General features: G+C 38.2%; 1 protein-coding gene across 1 annotated transcript in view; it reads right to left on the bottom strand.

The window, feature by feature from the left end:
- Positions 1-17,879, bottom strand: part of LOC101706177 (cell cycle control protein 50C-like) — a 32,698-nt gene that overhangs the window by 10,690 nt on the left and 4,129 nt on the right. Inside the window, 4 exon segments of the mRNA XM_087208618.1 lie at positions 8,599-8,739; positions 9,267-9,354; positions 10,403-10,504; positions 15,702-15,812. Coding sequence (XP_087064744.1) covers positions 8,599-8,739; positions 9,267-9,354; positions 10,403-10,504; positions 15,702-15,812 — 442 coding nt within the window.

Genomic DNA, 17,879 nt, shown 5'->3' with positions numbered 1-17,879 from the left:
GACAGGCAGCCACCTGGTTCCACACTACAAAGAGGCAGAGGACACCAGACCACCAGACCAAGGCACGGAGTCCCGCTGCTCCCGACCCAGAGGAAGGGGCTTTTGGGCCACCTTCTGTCCCACTGCTCCTGGCCCAGAGGAAGGGGCTTCCGGGCCACCATCCCTCCCACCACTCCTGGTCCAGAGGAAGAGGCTTCCCGGCCACCATCCCTCCTGCTGCTCCCAGCCCACAGGAAAGGGCTTTTGGGTCGACATCCCTACCGCTGCTCCCGGCCCCTGTCCCACCTCTCCCAGCTCAGAGGAGGTAATCCATGCAGGCGCTAACAGCCCCCCGCCCCAGTCGAAATGAGAAAACACGTAAATAAGTCTCAAAACCAGGCTTCCAGATCACCTACAGCAACCCCAAAGGGAAATGAGATGGAACACTCTGATACTCAACCACCTGGACTCCCTGACCTGGCAACAAAAGAGGATCTGGAAAAAATGAAATCAGAAATAATTTCTCAGATAACAGGAGAAATTGTGCCCCTAGTGCAAGACATGATTAATAAATCTAGAGAGGAGCTGAGGAACATGATGGAATCCCAACATAAGAAACAAATGGAATCCATAAAACAGATGCAAATAGATTTCCAGGACATGAAAAACTCCATTGAAAGTCTACACAGCAGAATGAGCCAATGTGAGGACAGAATTTCAGATATAGAAGGTAAGATTGCAATTAATGACCAGGAAAAGAAAACTTGCTTCAAAATTAAAAGGGAACATGAGAAATCAATCCAGCAGCTGCTAGATGATGAAAAGAAGAATAACATAAGACTGATCAGAGTCAGTGAAGAAACAGGAGAGAGTTCAGATGACATAAAAAAATCTCTTCACAGAAATCAGGGCAGAAAACTTCCCAAGCAGGGGAAAAGAGCTTGACATACAGATAAGTGAGGCATATAGGACTCCAAATAGCCGTGATCAAAAAAATCTACACATAAGCATATATTGTTAAGATTCCAGAAAGCCAACAAAAGAACAAAATTCTATAAGCAGTTAGAGAAAAGAAACAAATCACATACAAAGGAAAGCCCATCAGAATCACAGCAGACTTCTCAACACAAACCATCAAGGCAAGAAGAGCTTGGAGTGACATATTCCAAGGCCTAAAAGAAAACAGGCTCCAACCCAGATTGATGTACCCTGCAAAACTATCTTTCAAAATGGATGGAGAAATAAGATACTTTCATGACAAAGAGCACCTTAGGAACTTTGTGAATACCAAACCAGCACTCCAAAGAATTTTACACAATAGCCTAGGAACAGACATTGAGGATCACAACCCCAGGAAGCAAAGCAGAATGAACTCATCTGGCATAACAAGAAATTAAATATGAAGGGGGAGAACCCAACAAAAAGAAAAAGTCATGGCAATGACAAGTCAATACATTTCAGTTATAACCATCAACGTTAGTGGTCTTGATTCACCAATCAAAAGAAATAGACTGGCAGAATAGGTCAAGAAGCAAAATCCAACAATATGCTGCATACAAGAAACACACTTAATTCAAAAAGAAACTCATAGACTGAAAATTAAAGGGTGGAAAACAATACTGCATGAGACAGGAACCCGAAAAAAAACAGGAGTAGCTATCCTCTTTGCAGATCAAGAAGATTTCAAACCAACACTGATTAAGAGAGACGAAGAAGGACACTACATCCTTGTAAAGGGAAGAATCCAAGAGGAAGAGATGACAATCATAAATATTTATGCACCAAACACTAGTGCACCCAACTATATAAAACAAATACTAATGGACCTGAAAAGTCATATATGCACTAATACAATTGTAGTGGGGGACCTCAACACCCCACTGTCATAAATAAATAGATCAACTAGACTAAAAATAAGTAATGAAATACTAGAACTCAATCGAACTCTTGAACAAATGAACTTAACAGATGTTTACAGAGTCTTCCGCCCCACAAAATCAAAATACACATTCTTCTCAGCTGCACATGGGTCATTCTCAAAAATAGACCACATACTCACACATAGAACATGTTCAAGTAAGTGCAAAGGAATTGAAGTTATCCCCTGTATATTATCAGGCCATAGTGGGATGAAATTGGAGATCCATAGCAAAAGAAACTCAAAAAATTTCATAAACACGTGGAAATTGAACAACACACTTCTGAATAACCAATGGGTCACAGAGGAAATTAAAGAAGAAATCAGACAGTTCCTTCAGTTAAATGACAATGACATATGAGAATCTATAGGACACAATGAAAGCAGTCTTACAAGGGAAATTCATAGCAGTGAATACACATATTAGGAAAACAGAACAAGCCCAATTAAACAACCTGATGCTGAACCTCAAGCTTCTAGAAAAAGAAGAGCAGGACAACCCCAAAGCTCATACAAGGGAGGAAATTATAAAGATCAGAGGAGCAATCAATGCAATGGAGACTAAGAGAATGATACAAAAAGTCAATGAAACCAAGAGTTGGTTCTTTGAAAGAATCAACAAAATTGACAAACCTTTAGGCAACCTTGTCCGAAAAAGGAAAGAAAAGGCCCAAATCCATGCAAATAGGAATGAAAAGGGTGAAATTACAACAGACCCAGTAGAAATCCAGAGGATCATCAATACCTACTTCCAGAACCTATACGTCAATCAGATGGACAACACAGAAGAAATGGACAGATTCCTAGATACAAATGAATTACGAAAGTTGAACCAAGAAGACCTAAAAATTCTGAACAACCCAATATCAACCAATGAAATTGAAAATGTAATTAAAAACTTATCAACTAAGAAAAGCCCGGGCCCTGATGGCTTCACTGCTGAATTCTACAAGACATGTAGACAGGAACTGCTGCCACTACTGTTTCAACTCTTCAATGAAATTGAAAGGGAAGCAATACTCCCAAATTCATTCCTGGAAGCAAACATCACCTTCATCCACAAAGCAGAGAAAGACCCAACCGAAAAAGAGAACTATAGGCCAATCTCACTAATGAACATAGATGCAAAAATCCTTAATAAGATAATGGCAAACAGAATGCAGAAGATCATCAAGAAGATCATACACCCTGATCAAGTGGGATTCATCCCAGGGATGCAGGGATGGTTCAATATATGCAAATCATTCAATGTAATACACTATATCAATAGAGCCAAGGACAAAAACCATATGATTATCTCCATAGATGCAGAAAAAGCATTTGACAAAATCCAACATGCATTTATGATAAAAACCCTACAAAAAATTGGAATAGATGGTCTCTACTTCAAACTGATAGAAGCCATCTATGAAAAACCAACAGCCAGTACCATACTAAATGGTCAAAAACTGAAATGCTTCACACTCAAATCAGGAACAAGACAAGGATGTCCACTATCACCACTCTTGTACAATATAGTTCTAGAAACACTAGCCATGGCAATCAGACAAGAGAAAGAAATAAAAGGAATAAAGATAGGCAATGAAGAAGTCAAATTGTCATTATTTGCAGATGACATGATACTCTATATAGAAGACCCCAAGAACTCCACCAAAAGTCTTCTAGACTTAGTAACCAAATTCCGTCAAGTAGCTGGTTACAAGGTCAACACACAAAAATCAATAGCTTTCCTCTACACCAATGACAGACTCACTGAGAGAGAAACAGGGCAAACAATTCCTTTCACAATAGCATCCAAAAAACTTAAAAAACTTGCAATCATCCTAATGAAAGAAATCAAAGACCTCTTCTCTGAAAACTATGGCACTCTGAAAAGAGAGATTGAAGATGATATCAGAAAATGGACAGACATCCTCTGCTCCTGGGTAGGAAGGATTAATATAGTGAAAATGGCCATACTTCCAAAACTGCTATATAGGTTTCATGCAATTCCAATTGAGGTCCCAGCAGGAAACTTCATAGACCTTGAGAAAACAATCCAAAAATTCATTTGGAGCAAGAAGAGACCCAGAATAGCAAAAGTAATTCTAGGTAACAGAGACATGGCAGGGGGTATCACAATCCCCAACCTGCAACTCTACTACAAAGCTACAGTGATAAAAACAGCATGGTACTGGCAAAGAAACAGACTTGAAGACCAGTGGAACAGATTAGAAGATGCAGAAACAACACCAGACACACTCAGTCATCTCATCTTCGACAAAGGAGCCAAACACCCTCACTGGAGGAAAGATAGCCTCTTTAATAAATGGTGCTGGAAAAATTGGGCTACAACTTGCCAAAGATTAAAACTAGACCTGTATCTCTCACCATGCACTAAACTAAAATCATAATGGATCAAAGATTTAAATATTGAAATAGAAACTCTGAACCAGTTGGAATAAAAGACCCAATCCAAAAATGGGCATCTGAAATGAACAGACATTTCTCAGACAAAGAAGTAGAAATAGCAAATAAATACATGAAAAAATGTTCAACATCACTGATCATTTGAGAGATGCAAATGAAAACAATGCTGAGATTTCACTTCACTCCAGGAAGAATGGCTGCTATCATGAAATCAACCAATAACAAATGCTGGTGGGGCTGTGGGGAAAGAGGAAGCCTGCTCCACTGCTGGTGGGAGTGTAGACTTGTGCAAGCACTGTAGAAATCAGTATGGAGATACCTCAAAAAACTAGGACTGGAAGTCCCATTCGACCTCGCTAATCCACTGCTGGGGATCTTCCCCAAAGAATTAAAAGAATCATACCACAGTGATATATGTGCGCCCATGTTCATAGTAACACAGTTTGTAATAGCTAAAACTTGGAAACAGCCCAAATGCCTATCAACTGGAGACTGGATAAAGAAAATGTGGTTTTTTGAGAAAATGGAGTACTACTCAGCCATAAAAAATGAGAAATTAGAGACATTTATAGCTAAGTGGGTGCACATTGAGGCAATACTCTTAAGTGAAATAAATAGGACACACGTGTAAATACCGAATAGTTTCTCTGGTGTGAGAAACTGAAAGTGTAAATAAGCACTAAATGTATAATAGGTAATGTGAAATAGGAAAAAAAGGGGCAAAGGGGAAGGAAGTGGGAGGGCTAGGGGAAAGGATAGAAGGGAATGGGATTAATATGAGAAAATGGAAAAACAGGATCTAAATCTTTGTAAATAGGGAGGAATGGAGGGGTTGAAGGGAAGACTGGGAAAGGGTGAGAAATAAGAACCAAGAGAGACTATGTAAAGGTGCAAATTTCCAATGGTGAATGTCTTTCTATTGTATACCTAAAATGTACCAATGATTAGAATGAATAATCGATAATGCAAAATAGGAAGAAAAGGTGCAAAGGGGTAGGGGTAGTGGGAGGGGCAGGGGAAAGGAAAGAAGGGAAAGGAAAAATGATGAGAAATGGAAAAAAATGGAAATAAAGTCTTTGTAAATAGGAAAGGGTGGAGGGCATGAAGGGAAGGCTAGGAATGGGGAAAAAATAAGAACCAAGATGCATTATGTAAAGGTACAATTCCCAATGAGAAATGTAATTGTGTTGTATACCTACAATGTACCAATAAAAGAATTTAATAAAGTGCAAAAAAAAAAGTTTAGTTTTTGAAAATTTAGTGTACTGGATTACTGACAACCAAGCTTGCAAACAAGAAAACATTGATACTTAACTTTGTAAGAGCAAAGGAATAATTGAACATATTACATAGTGAGAATTCAGAATGTTCATATGAGTTAATTTTAAAATTCTATAATTATGCTTTGGAATATCCCAGTTCATGTGATGACTTGATAACACTTCTGTTTTTAATTGGATAGAATTTTTCATACAAGATGAAATGATACTGAGAAAGTCTGAGATTTCTATTTTAACATCTAAATTTAATAATGCATTCAAAAGAATCAAAAGTAAAAGTGAGGCTTAACAAATAGTGCTTATAAAAACATTTGGGTTAAAATACTAGTGTATTTCACTAAAAGAAACTGAAATTGAGAATTCCACCAGTTATCAAAATTGATTGTAAGTATAATAAGATTTTGATACTCATACAGTATTTATTTTTTTAGTTTCCAAGGAGCTAAATCCCCAGCCCCAATACCTATAGAGTATTATCTCATTAAAACCAAGAGACAACAGGGAAGAATCAGTTAAAGGTATCAAAAATTTCAAATTGATTGAAATAGTAAGGAAAGTTCCAAAGGGGTAGGGGAAGTGGGAGGGGAAGGGGAAAGGAAAGAAGAGAAAGGAAAAATTATGAGAAAAGGAAAAAACAGAAACAAAATCTTTGTAAATAGGGAAGGGTGGAGGGGGTGAAGGGAGCATAGGGAATGGGGAAAAAATAAGAATCAAGATACATCATGTAAATTTACAAGTGCCCAATGATAAATGTAAATATTTTGTATACCTAAAATGTACTAATAAAAGAGTGTAAGGAAAAAAAAATTTCAAATTGAGGGCTGGAGATTTAGCTCACTGGTGTTGCCACCTGCCTCGCAAGTGCAAGGTCCCGAGTTAGATCCCTGGAACCAAAACAAACAAATAAACAAACAAAAAAATATATATATATGTATATAATGAAGACAGATATGGCCAAGACATTGATTAAAGCATGTAAATGTATATCCAAAATAATTATTCTGCTTATGTTATTTTTTAATGTTTAGATAATAGGTTTTTAAAGTTGCTTCAATGTATACATGTATGCTTTTTTTTTTTTCGGTACTGTGGATCGAACTCGGGTCCTTGCACTTGCACAGCAGGTGGCAAAACCACTGAGCTAAATCCCTGGCCCATATGCTATTTTAATTTTTGAAAGAATTGCTTATTTGTTTGTTTGTTTGCTTTCAGGCAAGGTCTCACAATGTAGTTCAGACTGGCCTTCAACTCACCATGTAGCCTAGACTGGCCTGGATCATGGTGATCCTCCTGCCTCAGCCTCACAAGTGCTCAGATTATAGGCATTCAGCACCACACCTGGCTGTAAGAACTGCAGTTTTGAAGGTAGTTTTTGGTAGAATTATTGTGTAGTACGTTCACCAATGTGATGTCAGTTTGTATATGAAAACTTACACATGTGCAAATACCAAATCGTTTCTCTGGTGTGAAAAACTAAAAGTGTAAATAAGGATCAAAATGTATAATTGACCATGTGAAATAGGAAGAAAAGGTCTAAAGGAGTAGGGGAAGTGGGAGGGGTAGGGGAAAGGAAAGAAGGGAAAAGAAAAAATATGAGAAAAGAAAAAAATGGAAACAAAGTCTTTGTAAATAGGGAAGGGTGGAGGGGGTGAAGGGAGGGCAGGGGAATGGGGAAAAAAAACAAGAATCAAGATATATCATGTACAGGTACAAATTTCCAATGATGAATGTAATCATACTGTATACCTAAAATGTACCAACAAACTTAATGGAGAAAAAAAATACTGGAGAAGCTGAGGAGGAAAAGAAACCCTTCAACATTGTTAGTGGAAATGTAAGCTAGTACAACCATTATGAAAATCCAGTATGGAGAATCCACAAAGAACTAAAGATAGAAATTCTACCCATATTTACAGCAGCACAACTCACAATAGCTAAATCTTGGAAGTGGCATGTATGTCCATCAACAGATGAATGGATAAAGAAAGTGTGATATTTATATGCAATAGAGTACTACTCTGCCATAAAGAAAGATAAATTTGAGTCATTTGTAGGAAAATGAATGCACTTTGAGACCATAATTTTAAGCAATAATACATCAGACACACAAACTTAAATATTGCCTGGTTTCTCTTATATAAGAAACCCAAAGTATAAACAAATTAAAAGGCAAAATATAAGACAAGTAATAGGAAAAAGAGAGAGGGCCGGGGATTTGGCTCAGTGGCTTTGCCACCTGCTGTGCAAGTGCAAAGACCCAAGTTCGATCCCCGGTACCAAAAAAAGAGAGAGATAGATCTTTTGCAAGAGAAATGGGGACCAAGAGATGGATGGAGGGGAGAGGAAGAGGAGGGGAAGGGGACAACAAAAGAATTAAGAGGTGTTATATACGTATACCAACTCTCTGCAGTGAATGTAATCACTATGTACTGCAAACATGTACTGTGCTAATAAAAAGGTTTTAATAAGTGCACTTCCAATCAGCAAAATAAATCACATGGAAACTGTTTTACTTCAGTTTTGTATTCATGTGATGATGGAAAGGGGAGGCAGATATATTCAATAGCAAGAAAGACATATTACTTTACTTTTTTCACCAAGGACAACACAACAATAACATTAGGATTCTTTATTCACTTCAAGCAGCAATCTGGGTAATAATGGTTAGTATATGAAAACTTTAAAAAATTCTGTATCTATTTATTCTAGTACCCCTTCTTAATCTCAAAAGGGAATCCAGTTGGATGCCAAATTATATGGTCATCCTAATTATAGCTGAAACATCAAACATCTTAAAGCATTGCCTTTTTCTTAATAGTAAACTGGAAGAAAACAGGGAACCAATCATTTTATATTTCTGATAAGTATATGATGGAGGTACCCACAGTGGGGAAAGTTAATGCAAAAAAGAGCCAACAGAGAATTAAAGAGGACTCATAATAATCTCCCCATACATAAAAAAACAAGATTTTTTATAAAAATAAGAATATTGAGCTATTATATGAATCTTACCTGTAAATTTGCCAGAAAGACTATCGAAGCTTGGATTCTGAAACTTGACATATTTATCTGTCCACCATGTAAGTCCATTCTTTAGCATTGGGACTCTTATATGCGTAGATGAATTAAGTTTGTATGAAAGAATTATGGTATCTGAAAAGAAATAAAAAATTGTGTTAGAGATGCAAGCTAGCAATGTTGCTACCCTTCAAGTGCAGAGCCAGACACAGCTACAAAATAAATCAGACTGGGCTGGGGATTTAACTCAGTGGTTCCGGCACCTGACTTGAAAGCGCAAGGTCCCGAGTTTGATCCCCGGTACAAAAAAAAAAAAAATCAGAACTCTTGCAAACTTTCAACACACCCGTATACCACAGATGCTGCAATCACAAGACCATTCTTTTTCCTGCCAAGGTTGAACCAGCTATTGAATATTGAAAAATACTCTTAACCTCCATTTAACTCATGTACACTGACTACTCTTCTATATTTCTGGCAAGAAAGTACTTATTTGGAAATGAAACACTGTACATCAGTGCTCTGAATCAGCCAGGATAATAGATTCAGTATTTAAAACACAAAACAAAACGCTGCTACTCAGCTGCAGTGGTAATCCGGACATTTAAATGTTAACACACTTATGAAAAGGGACATAATAGAGATAGGAAAACATCACCTACCATTGAACATGCTGTTGGCAATAGCACCACAAGGAACAATGGGAGTACCGTGGTGAAATACTTTGAATGGAGCACAATCCTCAACATCCTGGATGAAAGATGACAAAGCAATGAGAAATGCTTTTGGTAAACTCTCTTAGAATCTTGAAAGAGAGAACACTGGCAATGTAGGTCATCTTACACTAATTTACTGGCGTGGACCAAGATTATGGACCATTGTCTGTTTTTTCCCAGTTGTCTGGCTCACTTAGGCTAGAAATCTTTGTGTTTCAGAGATATGTGTGTACTGTATGTATGAATAAGGGTGTCTAAGCATGTTTTCCCCTCAATAATATATAGCATTATGTCTGCAGGAAGGAATTTTTTCTTATCAGCTATACTATATATTACACTAAGTTTACACTAGAGTACATTTTTAAAAATCTTTTTATTGAAATAAAATTTATAATCTCAAAGTGTACAGACCATGAGTCTACAGATAGATGAATTAATAGAATTCCATCCATGCACTTACCAGAATACATTTTTATTTATTTTATTTTATTTTTCAGAGTATATCTTTTAAAAGAGTAATTACTAAAAAATCATTTAGTTATCAGTTTTACATAATGTCAGTATGGAAAAGGTTTCTGTTTAACTTTCTTGCTAGCATAGTAAATATCATCTACCAAGAGTTAAGATTTGTACTTCTAGGTCTTGAAAAGATATTTGGTTAAACCAAAGGCATTATTCAATCAAAAAGAAGCTGTTTTCCTCAAAGCTGGCTAGATTGAAATTCCCAGCTATGGTAGATATCATTAGAAGACAATGGTAGATATCAAGTGAGCCAAATTGAAACAAGATCTCTCAAAATAGTGCACCAAAGGAGAACTTTTTAGGTGGGTAGGATTCACATTACTACTTTTACAGTCTTTTTACAAGACACTGTTCTTCTCAGTAACAGTTATCCTGAATACTCAGTGCCTTCTATTCACATAGAATGAACCAAATATTTATGTTTTGGAAAAACTTAGGTTGTAAAATCTTTAGTTTTTGAGTTTATTTTCCATCCCTCCTTTTAGACTGAAAGACCCACCTTGCTGAAAGAAAGAAAGAAAGAAAGAAGGGACATTATAGCAAATTAAATAAAGCCTTACCCTCACATCCTCACCCACCAGTTGGTTATTACTTCTGGATCAACTATATCGATAGATATTCTGATAGAAGCCATACAATTTGTAGTACATATGAACATTATCCTGTATGGAAAAAAGGCAAGAAGTAAGAAGAGAGTAAGAAATTAACTGGAATACTAATAAACATGAGCAAGAATTTTTAACTTGAAATTTTTATTTATTTATTTTGTTGGTTGGTTGGTTGGTTTGTTCAGACAGGGTCTTGTTATTTTGTCCAGGTTGGCCTCAACTCTCCTTCCCCAGCCTCCTAAGTGCTGGGATTGTTGGCATACACCATCATATCTTGCAGAAATTAAAAAAATATAAAGCAGTACAGAAAAAAAAGTGATGAGAACTGAAAATTTCTGGAAAACAGAAACCCAAGAAATTATTTTAAAAAGTCACTGTTGGAAGTCCTAGTCTATAAAGATAACTGAAATGATTAAATAACCTAATTTTAAATTTTTAAAAAGACCGGGTGTGATGGCACACACCTGTAATCCCAGCACTCAGGGACTGTGGTAGGAGGATTGCCATAAATTCAAGGCCAGCCTGGACTACATAGTGAGCTGAAGTCCAGCCTAAACCGCATATGGAGACCTATCTCAAAAAACAAAACAAAACAAAACAAAAGCCACTACATTCTTGCCTTGAAAAAATTTTATAACTAGGTTCTGTACTTTCAATACTTAAAATTTGGCTTCAAATATATTGTCATTTCCCAGCAATACCAGGAAAAATGCTTTGCTAGGAGATAGGACCTTACTGAAGAATCACCATTTCAAAGCAAATCCATGAAATATAATTTAAAATCAGAGCCAATGAGTATATTTAGGTGCCTTTGTATAATAGGCATATGAAAGGCATGAGACTCGAAGCACCTTGTAGTCATCCTCTGGGTGTTTTTGTCGTTTTAGTCCTAGGACCTTGCCTAGGCTCTTGGCACTTAATACTTGCTCAAGAAATGGTGAGGCATTTGCAGTGGAAGAGAAGGTGATTTTCACCCTAGCAGTGAGTAGCCTTGTTGCTATGAGAGAGATACCTTATGGTTTGAAGGGGCAGTTTCCCATGAAATTATTCCTCCTGCAACGTCCTAAACGACAGTCACCTTAGATTCCAAGGAAAACACTACCTCACAGACAACCCCCCCCCCTCACCAAGCAGGACCAATAATCTCATGGGAAACTGCCCTCCTTCAAGCCATAAGGATTTTTCTGAGCGCTCTCAAAGAACCAATTCTTAGAAAATGACTAACCAGACCATATTTTGACCAGGATTGCCTACATTGCCAACTTTGGAAAACTCCACACCTTTCCTTTGTTCCCTTTTCTATAAAACCCCAAAGTTTCTGTCATCCCCTTGAACCTCTTTATGTGACCTTTCCAGCATGACCATGTTGATTAAAGCTCCTGCCCTTGAACAGTGTTCATCTATTTGATTGGCATTTTGGGAAGCATGGCCAAGCCTGGTCTGTTGGGACTCCTGGAGCTGGAGCTTTTGCTCCAAAATTCTGTATTATTGAGGTTTGAATCTGAAATGTCTCCTGAGGGCTCATGTGTTAAATGCTTGGTCCCTAGTGTGGTAATGTTCAGAGGTGTGGCTTTTGGGAAATGATTGGATCATGAGGGTTCTGATCTCATCAGTGGTCTAACTCATTAATGGGTTCATAATTTAATGGGCTATTGGGATGTGATAGAATTTTAGGAGGTGAGACTTAGTTGAAGAGAGTCCATAATCCTTGGGGCCATATTCTTGGGGACTATAAGTTGTCCCAGCCCTTTCTTCTTTCTTTTTTGCTTCCTGTTCACCGCAAAGTGAGCAGCCTCCTGTGCCCATCTTCCTGCTGATGACCATTATGTTCTGTCTCATCACACGTCCATAGAATGGAACCAGCTGACCACAGGACAGCAGGTGCTGCAACTATGGACCAAAATAAACTCTTCTTTACATTGTTTTTCTCAGGTATTTTGTCACAGTAACAGAAAGCTGACTATGACAAGGCCCTTGAAATTTTCTGGGCAGACTTGAGACAGACTTTACTAACAGTACATTGGAAATATTCATTTGCATTTAACTAACATATGCATAGATTTTACTACCAGCACTTATAGGACTATCCAATGTAGCCATTCATAATTAATGTACTAATACCATCAAAATAATTAAAGGCTATATCTCAAAATAAGAAGTCTTAACTTTACTAAGTGCCTCTCTGGTGTTAGGTGATATATTTAGTGCAAGAAACACAAAAGCATTCTTTTGCAGTTACTGGAGTCCATCAATTCTTTAAGCCTATGCAAAAATAGCATTTTGAAAGGCTATTGGCTTTACTTTCCAAGGACCTTAAAGAGGATGAATCTGAAAAATGGGAGCTGGTACTAATGGTAAGATATGAAGAAAAGTCATGATAAGTGTGGCCAAATGTAGAAAAGAAAGGCTGAAGAACCTGGTCACTAGTAAGAGAAATCTCTCTGAACACTGGAAAGGGGAGATCCTGGACCATGACGAAGAGGAAGTCTGCAAGGTAATAAACAGAGAGCATTGGCATGAAAGCAAATAAGTCAGGTTTAGTAAGAATGGTCACATTTCCTCACCCAAAAAGAGAACCTCTATTGTTGACCCATGACATAGAAAGTATGAAATCTACAGAATGGAATTTAGCACATATAATTGGAAACCAAAAAGTGAATTCCACTTAACCAGAGTTGTGTATTCACATCAGTGACAAAATAAACAGGCATGGAGCACTTGACACACCAGGGACTGGAGAGCTTCAATAACCTCTTTTCAGTGACTCTATTCCAGATTTAGCTTACCAAGGCCTCCATAGTCATTATCTTTTTTATTATTCCTGGAGGCGCAGTTCACTTTATGGTCTTTCTTCCCTTTAGGCTCAGTGGCATTGTAACCAAGTAGTTTTCTGGGGAAGAGCCTTCAACACAATTCCTTTCCTCTCGTCTTCTCCCTAATCTTTTAATAACCGATTACTTTCACACAGTATCCTAAATTCTATTTTTCTAATTTTTTTGTTCTGTTCCCCCCCCCCGCCCCCCCGGGTACTGGGAATTTAACTTAGCATCCTGCCCTTGCAAGGCAGGCATGGTGCCACTGAGCTGAATCCCCAGGCACAGCATGCTAAATTCTAAAGAGAAGCCTCTGTAAAGTTACTCTTCTCCTCAGCTCATATGAATTGACTTGCAGAAAAGTAATGTTTCTGTCTAAAAAGAAAATGTAGATGCTGTTCTGTTTCCATAAGGAAGGAGAAGGGAGGAAAAAACATATGTTCCAAAGAAGAACATTCCGTCAAGTGTGCGTATTTCCTGCCCATTGTCTCATCGTATCCCCTTTCCTCTCATAAAGCCCTTCACAACCCACTGTAAGTGCTTTAAGAGATTTGAGGTGACAAAGAAGTTCCTCTATGTTCTTTAGAACTGGCTTTAAATAAACCTATTACCTTCAATTAACTTCCACGTCCTGAGTTTTTGGTTTGAGCCATGAGTAGTAGGAAACTTAAAGTCTGGTAGCTCTCTTTGTGCAGGATTACTGTGTTTAAGATAAACTTTTGTGTACATTTATTGCCTAGGTTCCAGCATGTGTAATGTGTGGTACTTGGAGAGCTGAAGGCCCCATGACTGTCCTAGGTAGTTTGGTTGGATTTTCACAGAAGCCTTTGCCTGAGGGATTGATCAGCCACTGGTAACATGGCAAATGATTTTTGAAGGACACAGACAGATGGGCATTTAAGCCTTTTAAGGTTTTATCTTTAAGATTTTTCTTCAGAAAAGTATTCTGAGCCTTCAAGAAGGAAGGAAGAAAAATGAAATTGAGGAAGGAAAGGAGGGTAGAAAGGGGAAGGAAACAGCAGGAGAAAGCAGACTACAATACATTCTTAAAGTTTCAGGGGCTGGGAATGTAGCTCAGTGGTAGAGTGTTTGCTTAGTAGATGTGAGGCCCTGGGCTCCACCCCTAGTACTGCAGGGCTAGGTGTGGTGGGAGGGGGAGTTCCAGCAAGCTGACAGGTGCTCCTCAAAGAGACTCATCAGAGGAGACCTCTCTTTCAAAAGGACACTACTGCCTCAGTGTCCCTGCTGTGCTCAGCCACCTGCTGTGCTCAGCCACTATAGTGGGGCCTGGAGAACATAGTTTTTGTGCCAGCATATGATGATTTCAGAGCACAGCAACTGGGGCCATCTCTCTTTACCCTCCCTGTGGCAACACTAAGACTTTTCAGGGCCTCCACTGTCTTACTTGGTAGTCAGGACTTAATCAAATGAAAAATGAATTTTCCTCAATACCTCAAAGTTATTCCATGGCCTGTTCTACCCTCTGAAATGTGTACCTCTTCACCCTAACCTGATCCCTCTTTCCCTCGAAGATGATTCTACATAGGATGAATCTGAGTCCAGCATCATTTCTCATAAGCTTCTCACTGAGCAATCTATCTCAAGGCCTGCTTCTACCTTAAGCTCAGCTGGTCTAAAACCAAACTCATCATCACCTCCTGCAAACTCTCCTTACTTCCCTCCTCTCCTCTTTCCCATTTCATCTCCTTCTTGTCTTCTCAAGGATCGGAGCTGTCTTGTGGTCTGACAGCTCTCCCAGCTTCTTCCTGCTCCCTTCCCATTTCTCTCCCAGGTGTTTCTCCAATAAATCTCTTCCATGTCCAATCCTGTCCTGGCATCTGCTTCTCAGAAGATCTGGATGGATAGACTAAGATGTGACTTTAACAATTGCAAGAGTAGGGTCTCAGTATTTCTTTGGAATTTCTCACAGTGCCTGACAATTAGGCCAGAAGTGACTTAAGAATTAGGCAACTGCATATGTACGATGACTTAGAGTGGGGGGACACAAGGAGATTCCCACCACATGAAAATACTAATATTAATTTGCTGTGTGACTTTGACCACATCACTTAATATCTTAGCCCATTAATTTTCTGGTTATAAAATGACTGGTTATAAATTCAATAATCTTTACAGTCCCCTCCAATGTGTACATTTGAAATAAAACCTGCTTGCTTTATTATAAAAATTATGTTATGAAGTTGGGTAGGTAAAGAATCTTAAAACTTAGAAACACATATACAAAGAAGAATAATAATATCAAATAGGGAGGCAGGCACTCAACAATTTATAAAATTTGTCACTTCCACCCTGCTTTACTTTTAATGTTATTCAATTTTGGAGAGCATTTGATGGAAATTATGAAGTTGCCCTGGATAGTTTAATAGAAGTACTCATAACTCAGCATAAAGTCAATTGAACTTTTCAATTTCACTTACCTCCATTTTCTCCGGAAGGTAAAAGGGTATAGAGCAGGTGCACTCTTTGTCAAAGTTAAAGGCATTTTCCGGCAATTGAGCACAATTTGCGCATATTTTTGTGTAATTAATCTGTCAAGTGGGGAAAAGAATAATTATTAATTTAAAAGTTATATGAGTACATGCTGTAAAATTTAAGTCCTAAGTCACCAAAGTCTTCCACCAAAGTCTTCTTGTATTGAGGGTGGCACCATGGTTGTGACTGAAAGGCAGCCCACTGTGCCGGGTGGGTGTTTCTGGGCTGTTTGGGAGGTGTGGCCCTTTTTACAGTCTTTCATTTGGGGACCTGGCAACTGGCCTGGAGTTCAGTGTTTCTGTTGCACAGTTATGTGACCTGTTGGGATGAAGCCTTGTTTTTCCATCATAACAAGGTGTCATTGGGAAGATATTAGTCAATAACTCAGGAAAACTGGGCTATGGCCTGAATCTAATCACATTTACGGTAAAGATGCCTCGCTGTTTTTCCATTTTACTATATGGGAACTATTCATACTAATGAATTATTTTACATTTCATTCAAAGGAAGTTGCTAAAAGTGACCAAACATAGAAAAAGAAGCATTTCCAAATAAGATTTATTGATGTATGTGGAATAACTCTAGTATTAAAAGATATTGCATTCTGCCTTTTAAAAGCTAAATTCTGTGGAAAATGGTATAATGAACTCTTTAAAAAGGGGTTCTGTGATTGTTTTTTGGCCTTTTGGCTAAGATCAAGTGTAGAAAGGATTGTGTGTCCCAAATGGGGGACTCCTGTGAGCTCTGGCTGACACTTAGTTCTGTGAAGATCCAGTCAGAAAACAGTAAGGAGGGAGGCTCAGAGATCAGGGTCCAGGGGCTGTGTGGTTCCCTTATCCTACCAGTACCTTATCTTCCCTTATCCCCTAGTACCAAAAAAAACACAAAAAAAACCAGAGCTGTATCCTAATTGAAAGAGAGCAAACTGAACTCTGACCAAGGATATTGCAGCACTAGTTCAGCCAATCTCTGAGCTTGAGTGAAGTACTTAACCCCAAGGTTCCACAATTTGTTCATCAGCATCATTTTATGAAGCAATTAATCCACCTATCTGGTCACTGTAATAATAAACATTCTACTTCATAGATTCCATTTTGAGTTATATAAATGTACAATTAGAAAATGTCTCATGGCCAAATAATTTTTGTTTTGTTTTGTTTTTTGGTACTGGGGATCAAACTTGGGACCTTGCTCTTGCAAAGCAGGTGGGAGGAACCACTGAGCTAAATCCCCGGCCTATGGCCAAGTAATTTTTGAGTAGATGATATCTATGTTGCTTTCTAGCTCTCAAAAACTTAATGAGGGAAACACTTCTTTAATCAACTTTTTATGTAATGACAATATCTCCAATTTGGTACTTGAATGACCTTGTAAAACTATTGTGATGAAAAGGGGCAAAAATCATGGTCTGTTCCTCATATAATTTTATAGGCAGAAATTATCCTTCCTTAAAGTGAGTTGTGAAAAGGGGATTTCCTTTTGTACCCCATGGCTGAGTGAGAAGAGGAAAGGCCAACTCAGAGCTCTTTTGCACTGAGTTTGAGCTTGGTCAGTCACACTGGCCTAGAGTATGTACTTTATCTTATCACTCAACATAGTGGAACATTTCCATGTTCAGAAAAACCATTTGGGTGATTTCTGATTTTCTTGTATAAAAGTAAAGTGCTAGAACTAATCATATTTGATATAATTTAAAATATCTATTGGAAAATATCCTTATTCTCTATGAGATAAAAGCTTTTGGGGGGGGTAACTGGGGATCAAACTCGGAACTTGCACTTGCGAGTTGTTTGCAGAGTTATTTGCAGTTGTCTCCTGATACATGAGATAACCCCATTCAGCAAGCAATGGCTGCCTTTTAATGAAGTCTACACTTCTCAATGGGTGAGGATGGGTAATTGCAAGGTAAGAAGAAACAGAAAGAGAGGGGTGATTGAGAAGCAAATAAAAAAGTTAATAGGATACTCTGTTTGTGGAAGTAAAAATCAACCTTAGAAGACCATTACTGTGTTACTCCCCTCAGCAAAGCAAGTTTAATTTTCTCCTGCCATGTTGCCTCTGCACTATGGTGAGGTCTGGTGAGGGTTACATATCACAATGGAGAACTCAGAAGAGTTTGGGAG

Source organism: Heterocephalus glaber, unplaced genomic scaffold (assembly GCF_053883595.1).
Source record: "Heterocephalus glaber isolate CG9 unplaced genomic scaffold, H.glaber_assembly_v1.0 deba00000122, whole genome shotgun sequence".
NCBI lineage: Eukaryota > Metazoa > Chordata > Mammalia > Rodentia > Bathyergidae > Heterocephalus > Heterocephalus glaber.
This window is presented reverse-complemented; position numbering and strand designations above follow the sequence as displayed.